The sequence below is a fragment of the Acipenser ruthenus genome, chromosome 13 (genome assembly GCF_902713425.1).
Source record: "Acipenser ruthenus chromosome 13, fAciRut3.2 maternal haplotype, whole genome shotgun sequence".
NCBI lineage: Eukaryota > Metazoa > Chordata > Actinopteri > Acipenseriformes > Acipenseridae > Acipenser > Acipenser ruthenus.
This window is the reverse complement of record NC_081201.1, coordinates 31,571,343-31,587,541: the sequence shown is the minus strand read 5'-3', so window position 1 is coordinate 31,587,541 and position 16,199 is coordinate 31,571,343. Positions and strand designations below refer to the sequence as shown.

General features: G+C 36.9%; 1 protein-coding gene across 1 annotated transcript in view; it reads right to left on the bottom strand.

Moving 5' to 3' along the window:
- LOC117417872 (inactive heparanase-2-like) overlaps window positions 1–14,578 on the bottom strand; it is a 68,130-nt gene extending 53,552 nt beyond the window's left edge. The window contains exons 1-3 of the mRNA XM_034030256.3: window positions 14,051–14,578; window positions 9,916–10,073; window positions 7,048–7,209 (exon numbers count right to left, since the gene is read on the bottom strand). Of these exons, the coding sequence (XP_033886147.2) occupies window positions 7,048–7,209; window positions 9,916–10,073; window positions 14,051–14,319 (589 nt within the window). The 5' untranslated portion in view covers window positions 14,320–14,578. The remainder of the gene's footprint in view (window positions 1–7,047; window positions 7,210–9,915; window positions 10,074–14,050) is intronic.
- Between the last annotated feature and the right edge of the window lie 1,621 nt (window positions 14,579–16,199).

The window sequence follows — 16,199 nt, the reverse complement described above, 5'->3', positions numbered from 1 at the left end:
ATCAGAAGAAGATGACAATTATTTGATTTGGAACCTTTCCACCAGTAATAAAAAAAAAAAACTATAACTTTTTTTTTTTTTTTTTTTAATCTAATCAGGACTGGGAATGTATTGCAAACCATCCGGCACAACTCCAGTTATGATAATTTATAAGCATCCTTAATGTATGTCAGTGTTAATACTGACACTTGATATGAATAGGGTTCACTGTGGCAGCTCAGTATTGAAATGTAGATGATAATGTAGGAGAAGGTGACCTGGCTTAGCCTCCATAGTCTGTCTGATGGTATGTGCAGCAAAACAGCTGAAGAATTTGATCAGATTACAGCAACAAAATACACCAGGAAAAGCATCTTAGCCTTTCCAAATAGAGCCTCTCATGTATCTCTGCACAGGAAGCAACAGAGCGTACTGTATATGCACTGTGTTTATTTGCTGTGTGTCTCAGAGTGTCACGTGTGTAGGACTGTCTGAGTAGGTGTGCGTGTGTTGCTGCTTATTGGACGTGTAGTTATGTGTGCTCCTGTATCTCTGCACATATTTTGTTTTGCTGTCTGTCTGTGCCCATAAGTTAGGGTGCAGTATTTGTGTGCAGATGCTATAACATTTAATATAACACTCTGCTGTTTGCACAAACGTACTTTATTCCTGTACTACAAACGTCTAAGTCCATATAATGTGATTATTGATACAGGTGTGTTTCTCTGTGTTCACCCATTTGCATCTCGGACAACATATTTGTGTTTATATGGTTAGTATGTGTGTGAAGGACTGTGTATGTCTGCATTAGGTGGTCCCAAGATTACTGACACAAATAATTTCCTGTCAAGTGACTTCTGACCCTTAGATGTCAGAAAATGTCTTTGAACATTGGAATCATCAACATATTTGTTCAGGACAGCACATGTATGGCAACTCTCTGAAACCATTACAAGTTGTGTGCTTTGGAGTATTAATCTGAAGAGGAACAAAACTATGTTTGAATTAGCAGTGTGGATCAGTTTGTAGTAGTAGCTGCCCTTGTGTTAGCTCTATCATTGCACTTCGTCAAAAACCATTGGGTTGCTACTGTAATGCCACTGTATTTTCTTTGAAGAGATGAAATAGACAGTTGAGTGGCTGTTATTGATGTCCCAGAGTGTGAATGAAATGGCTTTAGAACAGAGATAGGACTTCAAGATGTGCTCAGGACTCGTTGAGCCAGGATCACGTGTTTAAAATGGGCTGATCCTGCTAGGCTCATTAAAGAGTAAGACATGTGGGATTTCTTTGCTGTTTGTTTTTCTTTGTCTTTCACACAGAAACAGCCAACCAATCCCATGCCATTATGTCAGGAGAAAACCCAGCCAAAGTTTCAATGAAACATACATATATATATATATATATATATATATATATATATATATATATATATATATATATATATATATATATATATATATATGCACAGGCACCGACTCTGTGGGTGCTCAAGCACCCGCTGAAAAAAAAATAGCTGGTGCTCAGCACCCACCGAGTTACGGCCGTTTTGGTTTTACGCTTACATGTTATTAAATTAATAATCTCGGTTTTGTTTTTTAAAAAAAAAAAAACAGCACTACTCTATGTTTTGGGACGTGCCATCAGGCACGCTTGTTGTGAAAGGCACTGCCACTGACTCTAAGTTTTCCTAAAGCCAGACCTGCGATATGATCAACCAATCGAAGATCTGCATTTTCTCTACGGCAGTCCAATCATAAGTTAGCTGAGGCGGGACTAACAGAACTTTTGTTTCAGTTTATTTCTTTCTGCACGTTTTTATGCAGCTGAATGTTGCTACAATTAACATTTTAGTATCAGATTTAGAATTAATTCATAAAAAAAAAAAATGTCAGAACGAAAACAACATACTAGCCGCGTAGACACTCAACCCCGGGCATATCATGGTGTTAACTGGGTGAGTAGAATTAATAACATAACGCATTTATGTGTACTGTGTACTGTATGTAGCCTTATAAAAGGCGCGTAGGTAGACCTACTGTATAAAAACATACAAAATACTTTTTTTTTTAAAAAAAATCATACAGCTATGTCAGATCGGCTGGCCTTCAAAGAAACCGATTTTCTCGTGATATAATACTGTCCATATTTAATAATCACTAATCAAATAACAGTGGCGTTATTTATATATTTATTTATTTTCGGGGCGGGCGGGGTCGAAGTGACTCGGCACCCACCTGGAATTTGAAAAGTCGGCCCCTGTGTATATGCCTGACGATGCACACACATTACACTTATAATTGTTGCCAGTTATTATTTGTAAATCATAATTGAGCAATTTAGACGTAGTAGATTATTATGAATGAAAATATATTTTGGTATTACAAGTAGTGCACATATGGTACGATATCATGGTATCTTTAATTATTGCAATTTTTTTCTTACATTTATTTCACAGAAACTTTTGTGTGTGCCTCAAAGTAGTAGCCTAATACATGCTGAATGGTTATGCCAGGACTCCACACAACGTCATAAATGGTTTTATTTTGTTTAGAAGGCAGTGCAAACTTTGCTGTGGAACTAAAGCTTTGTGAATGGGACCCGTTGTCTTTCTGGAAGCCTTCAGGGCTGCAGGGTTGCTGCCTTGCTGTTAAATCAAGTTGGGTGAGCACATTACACATCATCAACTGTAAAGGTGATTGTAATTGAATTATGATTTTTTTTTTTGTGAATTTGTTATGGATCTGTATGATAATCTTTATAAGTATTTCTATTAAAGAGCTTTTAATAAAAAATGCAACAGATAATATACACTGCCAATAACTCAAGACCTTTCAGTCACCAGCAAAGACAAACCTCCTGTAGGTTTGTTAAATAATTGTATAAAAAGTTTCAGATGTTAAAATTGAAGTTTGGCAACAAAATGAAAAAGAATAATACTGCATTAAACATCTTTATTAGCACAGACCTGCAGGTGCAAATAATTATATTCTGAAGCATTGCAGTTGTAAAAACAAACACAAAATATAACAAGGAGGTGCAGAGACCTATTAAGAGGGGAAGGTGCTAAAAATGCTTTAAACAGAAAAGCTCTGCTCCCATTACACCCGTCTCCTGCTGAGAAAGACGTCTCCTTGAGAAGCACAGAGAACTAGGAAACTCAAAGGGTCCGGAACTCAGAACTGGGGGTCTGAACAACATGAACCGAAGCACAGGAGCCCCAGACAAACAGGATGGACCCATTTTATGAACCATTTTGGCTTTGTACAGCTCTTACAAACAATTATAATGAGGTGATTAGTGGTCACTAAGTTCTGAGCAAACAAGGCTGGATTTTATAGCATTCCCCCATCCGTTCACCCATGCTGTGGTGTTAGAACTATGGCACTGAAACAAAATCTATTCAGTGAGCACTATGCCTTCTGGCATGGGTAACATATCAGAACTAAGTTTAAAATCGTATGTGTACTGCCCCACCCCCATCTTCTTTGACTAATTTGCAGTCAAAAACTCTGCTTACTAAACCTCGCCAGCATATCTCTCCTGTTCTTTCCCAACTTCACTGGCTTCCTATGACACAATATGTTCTGGCTTACGTGTACTGTGCATTATTTAACAGGTTGTGTTCACAACTGGTGTTCCGGATCTTCTTCTCGTATCAAATTGTGCTTGCCTTTTGCTGCACTCCTTTAACTGCTACCTACATTGCTGTGCTGCTCTGCGGACGCTCCTGAAAGAAAGGGTAACGCAGTCTCAAGAGCTACACCATGGTGAAATTATTTTAACACATAAACCATTCAGGTTCACTGCTCCCAACACCCAGCCAGAGGCTTTGAACTCCACATCGTGTTCATCTTGATCATCCAGAACTCCGCTGCTCGCCTGGTGTTCTGTCTGCCTCGCTTCTCCCACGCAACTCCACTGCTCTGCTGACTCCACTGGCTCCCGATCACCGCTCGCATCCAGTTCAAGACTCTTGTACTCGCCTTGATGCCTTGACCAGACTACACCCAGCTACCTCCAGACCCTCATCTCTCCCTACACCCCCACTCAACCTCTCCGCTCCTCCTGCACTAGAAGACTGGCTGTACCTCCTCTACGCTCCCCTGCCTCCAGAGCCCGCTCCTTCTCCACCCTCACCCCGCAGTGGTGGAATGACCTTCCTACAGATGCCAGGACTGCCCAGTCCCTGACCACCTTCCGGCGCCTCCTCAAGACTCACCTCTTCAGACAGCACCTGTAGAACTCCTCTTTTCCCTCTGGACACTTTATCACTCTTTACTTGCTCTTATCTGCTCCCCATTTTACTGCATTTAATCCTGTACTTTAGAGTACTGTAATCTGTCACAAGTGTTATTTAATCTGTAGTATTTTGGTATTTAATTATATCCTGATGTAACTATCACTGACACTGTTATCTGCTCCGTTATTGAATCGTATTTTGTCATATACTTTGTACTTGCTAGAACCGAAGTCATTGTATTTTATCTTGCTCTTAATTGTATTAATACTTGTACTGTGATTCTTGCAATGTATTTTTGTTTACGGCTCTAAGTCGCCCTGGATAAGGGAGTGCTAAGAAATAAATAATAATAATAATAATAATAATAATAATAATAATAATAATAATAATAATAATGGTGAAGGACGAATGTAAAACAATGACACCTGCTCAAAAACAGCAAACTTTCATTTAAAAAGCTGATCTGGAACTTCTGGGGCTTTTTTGTAATGTTTTTTTTTTCCTTCCCTTATTTTCTGACAATGCAACAAGTATGATAAATTCCCAGAATATTTTGGGGACCCTTTCCGACACCAAGCGACATAGTAAAATCATTTTAAAACAGAACTGACTATCGAGCAGCAATTGGAGATCTGTGACAAATCCACTACAGTTTCCACCAAAACCAAAAATGTCATCCCCACATTATAGAGCTGTATGTAATCCTGTGTAATAGATGTCAAACTCTTCCTGGTACCTTTGTGTTCCTCATCCACCCGATTATACACACACACACACACACACACACACACACCAACATGTGCACACACACAATATGTATAAACAAATATGCTTCAAAGCAGGAATTACAGTATGTATTCCAACAGACAGACTGCTTGAGTTAATTGAGTTACATATTTTATTGCCCGTTTCTAATTTTTATCTGACTGTTCAGAGCAATCTGCAAGCTGGCCTTGATGGTATGATGTGCAAATTGTCTACCGACAACAGATGGCATATTTAATTGACATGATTGAATTTCTATATATCATTAGATTGTATTGCATCGTTCTCAGATAATTATATTGCTTACAGGTGCAATGATGACCCCTGCTGAGTTGATGTTCCAACGGATTCCGATTGTCTTTTGACTTGCAGAGTCTACATTTTCAGCGCAAAATGATTGCAAAAATCGTGCCATGAACTCCAAAACAAGCACGGTTTTAAAAACAGCCAAATCTGTAGTAACTATAATGGTTAGGAAACTATTACCAAGAATAAAAGGCCTCTCCGGAACAAAGGAAACAAATGTCAGCTTGGGTCAACTTATTACAACCTGCAAAGGCTAGGCTCTAGACCATTATTGCTTAATTACACACCTACAGTACTTCCTCTCTGCTACAATAGCCTGTCCAAAGGTAGGAAGTCTAACATCCTGTTTAAGGGAATTCGTCAACCAGCAAAAATATCCCAGATCTACCTATTCTATTATCCCCATGCATGTGCTATTTAGGGTTCCCTGTTGGTAACTTTGATTTGTGGGGGCAAAGTTTAGAGATATCCAAGAATCCGGGGGATTACCTGGTCCTGCTCTAACTAAAAAGATTGGTCTTGTAAGCCTATGGTTAGTCAATTGGGAGAGAAATAATTATGTAACCAATCCTTGCCAAGCAAATTACCCTAATTTTATTTTGTAGGGCCAAGACTTAATTGTGTTATTGCAAGACTTGAGTGGTAAACCTAATTTATTTTCAGATCTTAATTAGAAACAACTGTCTGGGTTTTGGAAACCACAGTGCAATTGGGGACCCCCATCTTAAAAAAAAAAAAATACAGATCAGGATTTTATTTTGTTTAACTTTCTTGCTTCCTCATTTTGTACACTTAACCTCCCAACCTTCCTTGGAGTAACATCCAGACTGAAGGGAAGATCAGTCCAAATCCGTCCCTGCATGTTATATGAAAGTTTGGGTAGCACTGATCCAAAGTTAAGCAAACAAGAGTTGAACCAAACAAACAAAGAAGCTGGAATTGCATGCCACTTTTACTTTTGAGTCAGAAGTGCACTATGTAGATAACATCTCTTTGAAATTGCTGTGCATGATCTTATACCAAAAACAAAAAAAAGAACCTCATGAATAGGGACCTTTATCCAGTTTACAAATATTTAGACAAATCTCCCTGTACAAGTTCAACTGCATGGGTTTGTAAAGCTCCTACAAAATGCCCTCCATATGAAACCCCTGTTCTCATATGCACACCGTGTTGGCAAGGACCTACGTGTCAAACATGCGTTTGTTCCATTCTAAACCAAAAAAGTCATTCTGATTACACGATTGCCTACTGTCAGTCTGACCCTGTTGTGTAATTATACAGGCTTTTCTTCCCTCTGCGCTCCTGCCTGTCCCAAGCCAGTGAGTGTTGTGACAGTGATCCTAATGTGAACATACAGTTTAGTCTAGGTGCATGCACGGAAAACGGCTAATGTTACATGCAGGCACAAACCTGGGGCACCGAGAGTGATGGGTCTGAGCTAGGGACAAGAGCTAAACCAGAAAGCTGTGGGGCAAGAGCTAAACCAGGAAGAGCACAAGGAGGGAAGCCTTCGATTCAAGCAGCACACCATCCCAAATGATTAAACAACCTATACACCTTGGTTTAATTTCTTACAAAAAACAAACAAACAAAAAAAACATACGGCTCAAGGGTCCAGTATTTTCCTAATATATAAATATTTTAAAAACAAAGACAGATTTTGAATCCTTATATATTGGACTACTGTAGTTCTTAAAGCTAAACATGTCTTGTATATGCTGTAGTAATCACCGGTATGTAAAGTCTCCTACCTGTTATTGTGATGTTGCTGTACATGTTGGAGAATTGCTCTTTGAGCAGGACCAGCTGCATCTGTGCAGCCTTTTCCCTCTGCAGCTCCAGCATGATGTCTGGGTGACTGGCCAGCTTGCAGCCCTTCTGCTTGTCCAGGGCAATGTCACTTCGCACAATATCTATGGGCAGACAGAGGCATGCACATGAGGGGCAGGGCAGTTTTGAAAACATAGCTAAACTAAAAGCAGTGTGAACTCTAACCAGAGCTGCAGAGGGAGGTAGCAGCCTTAGAAATGTGTTATGTTTGAAAATTGCAAATGTTTTCATGACATACTGTATTGTTAGTTCTTCAAGAAAATGTTTTTAGTTCTTCCAGCTCAAGTTAGTGCCTGTTTTATGGTAAAAGTCCAAATCTGGTCAATCTTAAGTTTTACCTGTAAATGTACCAAATAAGGTGGTAAATGTCCGAAATTATGAAGAAATAAATTGCTTTTTGGACATTTACCGGTTAGTCTTACGATTTACCGAAGTGTATTGGTAAATGCAGGTATATCATCGAAGAATGTATTTCATTAATGTATTTCAAAATAATCATTAATGTCGAAGAATATATTTATTTCTGCATACACATTTTCCATTAACAAAATAATCATTAATGAGCTTAGAGTAATGCACAACTGAGCAGTTCAACATGGTACTATATTGTGATCCACTTATGTAGAACAATCAACATTCTGGAAAATTTGCTTATAAAACAATTCACAATGGTGTTGAAGGATATTGTACTCCAAATACATCGTATTTTGATGAAAAATAACATTCTGTTAAATGCAAATTAAATAATTTAGGATCTTTGTTTTTTCAACAGAAAATCACACTTTGGTTATGACAAATACAGACACTGAATAGATATACAGTATTTACTACTTATTGCAGCATGGTAGACTCTTGTGGCACTTGGAGATACATAGCCTTACAATGCGCAAGAGCAAGACATTCAGTCATTAGCCAAAGGCACTTGGTTATTCTTGAGATTTACTGGTAAATATCCGAAATGAAGCATTATCGTGTTTTTTTTGGACATTTATTGTTTTGCTTGGTAAATGTCAACATTTACCAGTAAATCTTAAGATTTGCAAATATTCTGACTTTTACCATAACACATGCACCTGACAGCAGTCTCTAGGGAATTCTAAACATGTTATCTGTAATGTGAAAGAAATCCATGATAAAGACATGCATTGCTTTATTAGTATTGCACAAATGATTGACAATGAAGTTCATACAATGTAATGACAATGTCATGTCGTGTTTCTTCTATCATCGTAAAACCACAAACTGCACAAACAACCCTGTCTATTCAAAGGACTGCATTACAGCTTCCCTGCCCCAGCAATGGGACAGGAGACAGAAACTTGCATGTTTAAGTTACATTTTCCTTTCCTTAATCTAGCTTGTGGCCAGGGTTTCTATTGAAAGAAAGAAGCTTAGATTAAATTATTATTATTATTATTATTATTATTATTATTATTATTATTATTAATAATAATAATAATAATAATAATAATAATAATAATAATAATAATAATAATAATAATAATAATAATAATAATAAGCTGTGTATTGATAGTTATGTAACATTAGCAGTTTACAAAGAATGATGCATGATGGTAAATGCTTTGTGAATATGGGCTTTTATTTGAAAACCCAAACATGCACAAATCAATATGTTGAATACTTTTTGCATAAAATAAATCAAACTGCAAAATCCTTGATATGTGTGCCCCTTTGTTCACATAATAAATGTGTGCCCCTTTGTTCACATAATAAATAAACTTGTTTAGGGGGTATACAAGAGATACAAGAATCTCACCTAAACGAGACAAAGCGACAGAGCTGTGGTTAATAAACGGGATTCCTTCTTCTACTGCTCAATAATAGTGTGGTGCGCTCAAGTTCTCACAACCATCTGTGCACATTGCACTCCTCCTTCACTGTGCTGAAAGGCATTGAGAGGACAACCGTCTGTGTACCTTGCACTCCTTCACTGTGCTGAACTAAAGGCATTGAGAGGACAACCGTCTGTGCACCTTGCACTCCTCCTTCACTGTGCTGAACTAAAGGCATTGAGAGGACAACCATCTGTGTACCTTGCACTCCTCCTTCACTGTGCTGAACTAAAGGCATTGAGAGGACAACCATCTGTGCACCTTGCACTCCTCCTTCACTGTGCTGAACTAAAGGCATTGAGAGGACAACCGTCTGTGCACCTTGCACTCCTCCTTCACTGTGCTGAACTAAAGGCATTGAGAGGACAACCATCTGTGTACCTTGCACTCCTCCTTCACTGTGCTGAACTAAAGGCATTGAGAGGACAACCATCTGTGTACCTTGCACTCCTCCTTCACTGTGCTGAACTAAAGGCATTGAGAGGACAACCGTCTGGATTCTGTACAGCCAGAAAAAAGGGATGCAATTCGAAAAAGAAAATGATCATCAGCAAACAGCCCCACTGAAATACAATAACACACAACTAATTTAAGGGGGTGATAGCCCAATAAACTCAATGTGAACTGTAACCAGATGCCTGGAGTTTCTTCCAGTCAATAGACTGGTCTACACCCCATAATTATCAGAATAAGGTTTCAGCTCTGCTGGGAGAGAGACTGAACACGGACAGCCTTCCAGCTTAGTCATAAAGCAGTCTGTCAATTACTTATCTATACAGGGCAGTGTGGCCACCTAGTCAGAAGTGAGGGACAGAAGGCATTGTGGCTGACATAGTATTGTTTACATTTCAATCTAGTGAGCTATTTATTGTCTATGATTTCCTTAAAGGGAAAGTATAATGTGATTTTTTTGTTATTCCCAAAGCGTGCTCTTACCATCCTCATAGTTCTTCAGGTAGTAATCTGGCCCCGGGCCTCCTCTATGCTTGGCCAGATTCTTTAGGTTGTGGAAGTAAAGAAAGTCTGTCCTTTTCCCCCCAAACCTCAGATAGGCTGGGGCAAGACCCCTCGCCAGCGTCACCAATCGCTTGGAACTGCACAGAGAGACAGACAGAGTGCAACATATTACTAATGCAGTCCAGCTGCCAGAGTTCACTTAAACACAGGGCAGATCGAGTCTATCTGGAGTTTACACAGGCGTGCATTGCTAGAATTGTGTTAGCTCCAAGGGGAATCATCCCCAGGAATGAGAAAGCCAGGCTCTATTTAAACAGGGGCTGCTGCCTGAGTTTGGTTACCCCACTGACTCTGATCGAGTTTGGTCAGTCACTCCGAGGGTCAAAAGATCCAGGAAGGATTTAAAAATGGCCCGAGGTTGAAAGATATGGACTTTGTTTCAATTCTAAAAACAACACAATTGGAAAAAGGCAGAAAAAATATTTTCATTCTTCCAGTAGAAAAGTGTAACAATAAGCTATTCACAGTTAATTATACATTAGTTAAGCCAATATGGGAATATGGGTTTTTTTTTGTTCGTTTTTTTTTGTACAGAAAGAAATGTTATTTTGGGGTATGGGGAGTGTCTCAGAGACACAGCAGTGTCGAACTTAGATTCAACTGGTAGGGAAGGGTTCAAAATGCTCAGTTTCCTATTTCCAATGGTTCTTACCGTAAATGGTTTGTATGATCGAGGCTCTGGTTACATGTATCCAATGTAATATGGATACTCAACAAGTGTTTAAAGCAGGGGCTTCCAAACCGTGGGCTGTGGAGTGCCGAGTGGGCCGCGGGAGAAACGACGGAGAAACGACAGAGAAACGATATATATATATATATATATATATATATATATATATATATATATATATATATATATATATATATATATATATATATATATATATATATAAAGCAACAAAAGTATTTTTTTACAGTGTTACAAGTTTAAAATGTTTTTCATCTGTCATTTTTCTTAGAGTGTTAATAGTAGGCGGCAGTGCCTAATGCAGCTGAACAGGTGGGGCCCTGGTAAAAACGTTGGGGAACACCCGCTTTAAAACATAGTGCATGTTTCACTGTACATGGAATACGCCTGGTAAAAAAAAAAAAAAAGCCTTCGTTAGTATAAATGTAAAATAATTGCCGCACATGTATATGTATTCCAAAAAAAATATTCCCGTGGTAATTGTCCAACTGAATCTGTAAAATCTGAATACCTGGGGAGAAAAAAAAAAGGGCGCTCTCAGACGTACGAACGAGTTACCATGACATTTACAGTCACGCGCTGTTTTCTTTAGGTTCCCTGATTTACTTACAAAAAGAACAATATGCATCTTAAATCACGCAAGCAGGAAAACAAACTAATGCCAAGTAAGTTGATATTTGTCAAAGACAGTGACATACATGGCCTTGGCATACAACAACCAAGACGCATAATTGATTAGCACTGTGTTAAGGCGTGGTTTTGGATTTATAATGTTCATTTTAGATGAAAGTGCATTTGTTGAAACCCTTTAGAGCAATCTTTTAAATATGTAACTATAACTACTAGGCCTGTTAATGTTTTTTTTTTTATTTCCACAAGATGTTTTGCTGCTATTATTATTATTATTATTATTATTATTATTATTATTATTATTATTATTATTATTATTATTAGTAGTAGTAGTAGTATTAGGAGTAGTAGTAGGAGTAACAACGTAGATCATTTATGCTTCCTGTTTATTTGTTTTAAATTGTTAGCCGCAGTCTTATCGGATATGCATTTTTTACTGTTACATTTCAATCTGTTTTAAAATGAAATAAATAATGGTAATAAATGAATAGCTCGGGAAACGGCGAAAAATATGTGGGTTTTTTTTTGGTTTGTTTTATGCTCATGGAATGTTATCAATTATGCTATATTATTATTATTATTATTATTATTATTATTATTGTTATTATTATTATTATTATTATTATTATTATTATTATTACCCTTTATTAACATATATGGTAATGTTTAGGAATAAGCCTGCTATGGCCAAAAGTTTTGCATCACATAGAATTTTAGAATTGAGACATCATTAAATATATATATATATATATATATATATATATATATATATATATATATATATATATATATATATATATATATATATATATATATAAAGCGGTATGCAATTCAATATATTTTGTAACATTAATCAGCAGGATTCATTCGACAAAATCAGTTAATTTTATGGGGTGATGCAAAACGTGTGGCTACAGCGGTAGTGGTGTTAGTAGTTGTTCATCTTTGAAGATACACGCAGAGAAGTTGGCTTAATGTTGTTCAGTTATGTTCCAATCAGAAATGCTCATACAAAGTGTATGCAGTTTATTAACTTGAATTTAACAAACACAAAGTCCTGAAAAAAAAAAAAAACAAGAGCCTAAACTAGTCCGTCAGTTTTCTTCCTGTTAAAAATGAACTAGGAAATCAAACCTCTGATTCAGTAAACAAAGATAAATAAAAACAGCCCTACAAAGACTGAGCAGTGTTTGCGTTTGGAGAAAAACGTCCAAGTAAAACTACAACTGGTTTCCCTAAACGGAAATCACTTTTGGAAAGTTGCATTTAATTATATGGACAAAATACAATTCTGTCTTTAATTTACAAAACTTAAAAAAAAAACCAAAAAAAAACATCCTGACCAAAAATGTGTTAAGCTTGTCGTATTGTTTTTTTTTATATTATTATTTTAAAATGTTTAGTTTTGTTATAGTTTCATTATAATTGAATAGATACAAAAAAAACATTTTTACTCACCGTTAAAAATGACATTCCGAGAAAAGCATAAGAAAAATCTGTTCCTGCATCCAAATCTTTCCTGTTGCTGTTAATTTATTTATTTCTTTATTGTTTTATCAGATAGAGTTCCATTTGAGACCCATTCCTTAACCTGGCCCTCGAATTACGTGCATTTGAACAGTTTAATCAGCAAAATGACGTTTAGAATTACTGCAGTGTAAACCTTTGAAGTCTTGGGGCCTTCCCCATGTATTCACTGCACGGCTGTGGAGGCTAGACATCCCGAGGAAACCAAGCACTGAAATGAGAACTGACAACTGCAGATATTCACTTCCAGGTCATGATTTGTGGAGGTTTTGTTTTAACATCACTTGGGGAGGCTTTTCATTGAGAGGTACACGAGATGTGTCGCTCTCAACAAAACAAGCGTATGTAGGCTACAACACTTCCACAAAGACAACTAGACGATTGTAGACCGTTACATTTTTTTAATTTTATCTACAGCTCAGCAAGTTTAAATTATGTCAAGTATAGCCCAAGGTGTTTATGGACGGTCTGGGGATTCTAAAATAGCCTATTTTTTCAGCAACAGTGCTAGCAAGTTATTCGCTTGGCAAACTGGGAAATTAATAACAGGTTTTCGGACTTTGCAATTTTATATTTAAACCTAATTGATACATATTACTGGTTTGTAAGTTCTAAGAATGTCTGATCAATGGCAGCTTCCACAGTATTATAAAACAAAGTAGCCTTGCATTGAGAACTAAGATACCACAAAGGCGTCCACAAATATAATAATAATAATAATAATAATAATAATAATAATAATAATAATAATAATAATAATAATAATATTATTATTATTATTATTATTTAGTCATTTAGCATACGCTTTTATCCAAAGCGAAATACAGAGATTTGGGGGCGAACTATGAATCACAAATGCTGCTGCAGAGTCACTTCCAACAGGACCTCGGTTTTACGTCTCGTAAAAAATGCAATGTGATATTTTTGGGGCCTGTTATAATGATACCCCTAGGTTGTGTAATGTCTTTGAGTCTGTTGTCCTCTTCCCCTGTTTTGCGATGTGTCTTCTTATCTGCATTATATAATGAAATATGACATCTTTCTCATCCAGCTGACATACAGCCTGTTGCAATGTTACGTGTTGCCATGTATTTTAACTAAGAGCACATTGCTTTTGCCATAATGATGAAACCTTATCTGTCTGGTAGAAAAAAAAGCCATTTGGATATAAGACCCCTCTTGGGAGGCCGATCTCTTTAGATTGCTTACCTTAAGAAGTCGAGCCAGCCGTCGTGAATGACAGAAGGGTCCAATTGCAAGGAAAGGAAGTTTGCATTCAGAGTCTTAATGGGACTCCTAGTGTTCACATCAAGGAGAATAAGCGTCCTTTCCGTGAACCCATGGGCTTTCCCCCCCGGGACCGGTCTCCTGTAGTTACCTGCTGAAGATTCTGCGAGCTGCACCATCAAAGCAACGGATGCCAACCAGAGCGAAGAGCCAAGGATGGGGGAGAGGCAATAGTGGGGCATCGTCATCATTTAAACAACTGGAGGAGCACCTCGACTGAAAATCCGGCTGCAGTTTAAAAAATACTTTTTAAGAGGATCTTCCTTGGGACGAATTGTCCTCAGTGAGTGCAGATATCTGTTTCTCTCTTCCTCTGTCTCTCTCTCCCTTTTTTCCCCAATGTTTTGGAGCTGGTGGAGGGAATTCACGCCCCTGGACAGCCTTCTCAGGAACTGGTGCCAAGAGCAGATATTTCCCAGCACCGCCCCTTTAAGAGGGCCAAGAGAGTCTGATAACTAGTTCTTAAAGGTAAGGTGGTTCTCATTTCATCTCTTGGGGAGTACTCTTGCAAATTACGCATCGGTGGAAGTTATAAATATCTAAAAAGGTTTACATAGACAACACAATATTGCAAACCTTAAGAAAGGACACATATAACATGCCCATTAACTAATACTGTAACATATTCTTAAAAAAAAAAAAAAAAAGCATTACGATAACTATTGAGGCTTATCAGATATTGAATATTGCACATATTTTAATTTCTTCAAACGCCATTTTTAATGGTGTCTCTAAAACCCTTTCTTTGGCATAATGTATTTAGGGCAATATTCTCTAAGTATTTACCACTGTGCTGTATATGCTCTCTTCTGTAAAACCCTGATGGTTACTGAACTGATGAATTGTGAATATGGACCTTGAAGTCTATGTGAAACAGACTAAAACCCTTTCAAAAATACTAACACGTATATGCTTACAGGAATTAATGCAATATGTAGGGAGTTATTTCAGGGAGAAAACTATTATTATTATTATTATTATTATTATTATTATTAATAATAATAATAATAATAATAATAATAATAATAATAATAATAATAATAATAATAATAATAATAATAGTTCCCTAATGAAGTACGTTGCCTCGTGGTTCACTGAGTAGCCTATAGTTTTACAGGGTTGACATACAACATCACCGAGAAAATGGAAAACAACTAGAAATATTTGAAAACCATTGCTTGTGGTGCTAAGAAAGGTTTCTATTAATCTCTGGAGGGAGAAAAATAAATGCAAATAAACACCCTGTGATATTTGGAAGCTGATACCAGGAAGTTAGAGCCAACGTTCCTGTTTCACCTTTAATAAACAAGATATGTATATAAATAAGTTATACAGAATTTTTGTTCCAAAACCCATGCGCAAGTATTTGTGTATGTGGTCGATTAGAAAGGTTTTGCCGATTTCAAACACACACACACAACGTACATGCTACCTTGCTATACGTGTATCTTGTTAAGTGTGTCTTGTTTTTCAGTGGTTTAGTTTAAATGCGCTTTACCTATTTATACTATGTGAAATTTGACTGTCTGTCTGACTGTGCAATCACCAGATGATATAAAATACTAATATTTTGACTACACTAAACCGCTTAGTAATTCCTCTTTCTCACAATATCGACGCTGTAAATCAAGTGTTTAAGGGGTACCCCATTAATATAAGGTATTGCTCACTTGGACACACTCAGATGTATATATAAGCTGTTCCACGGGATTTGTACTTAGTTCTTAAACATTTGCTTTTCTTAAACAATAACAATTGCGTTAATATCAGTGATGATACTGTTCTCTTTTTTGTAGAAAGTCCACGGAACAGCTTAGAAGCATGAAAACTCATCTTACACAGAACTGTATTCCGTTATCAAACAAATTATTGCAACAGTATTTTTTAAATAAATAAACAAACCAATAATGTATTAATGTATTCCCAGTTTATTTTATAGTGTTGTTGTCTAATATATAACGCTGAATATATACACTGTAAAAACTAATGTTTAGCATAAAACAAAAATCTTATGGAACATGTTATAAACGAATTGTAGTGTTTATTTCAGTGTTACCAAAATGAAAATTGA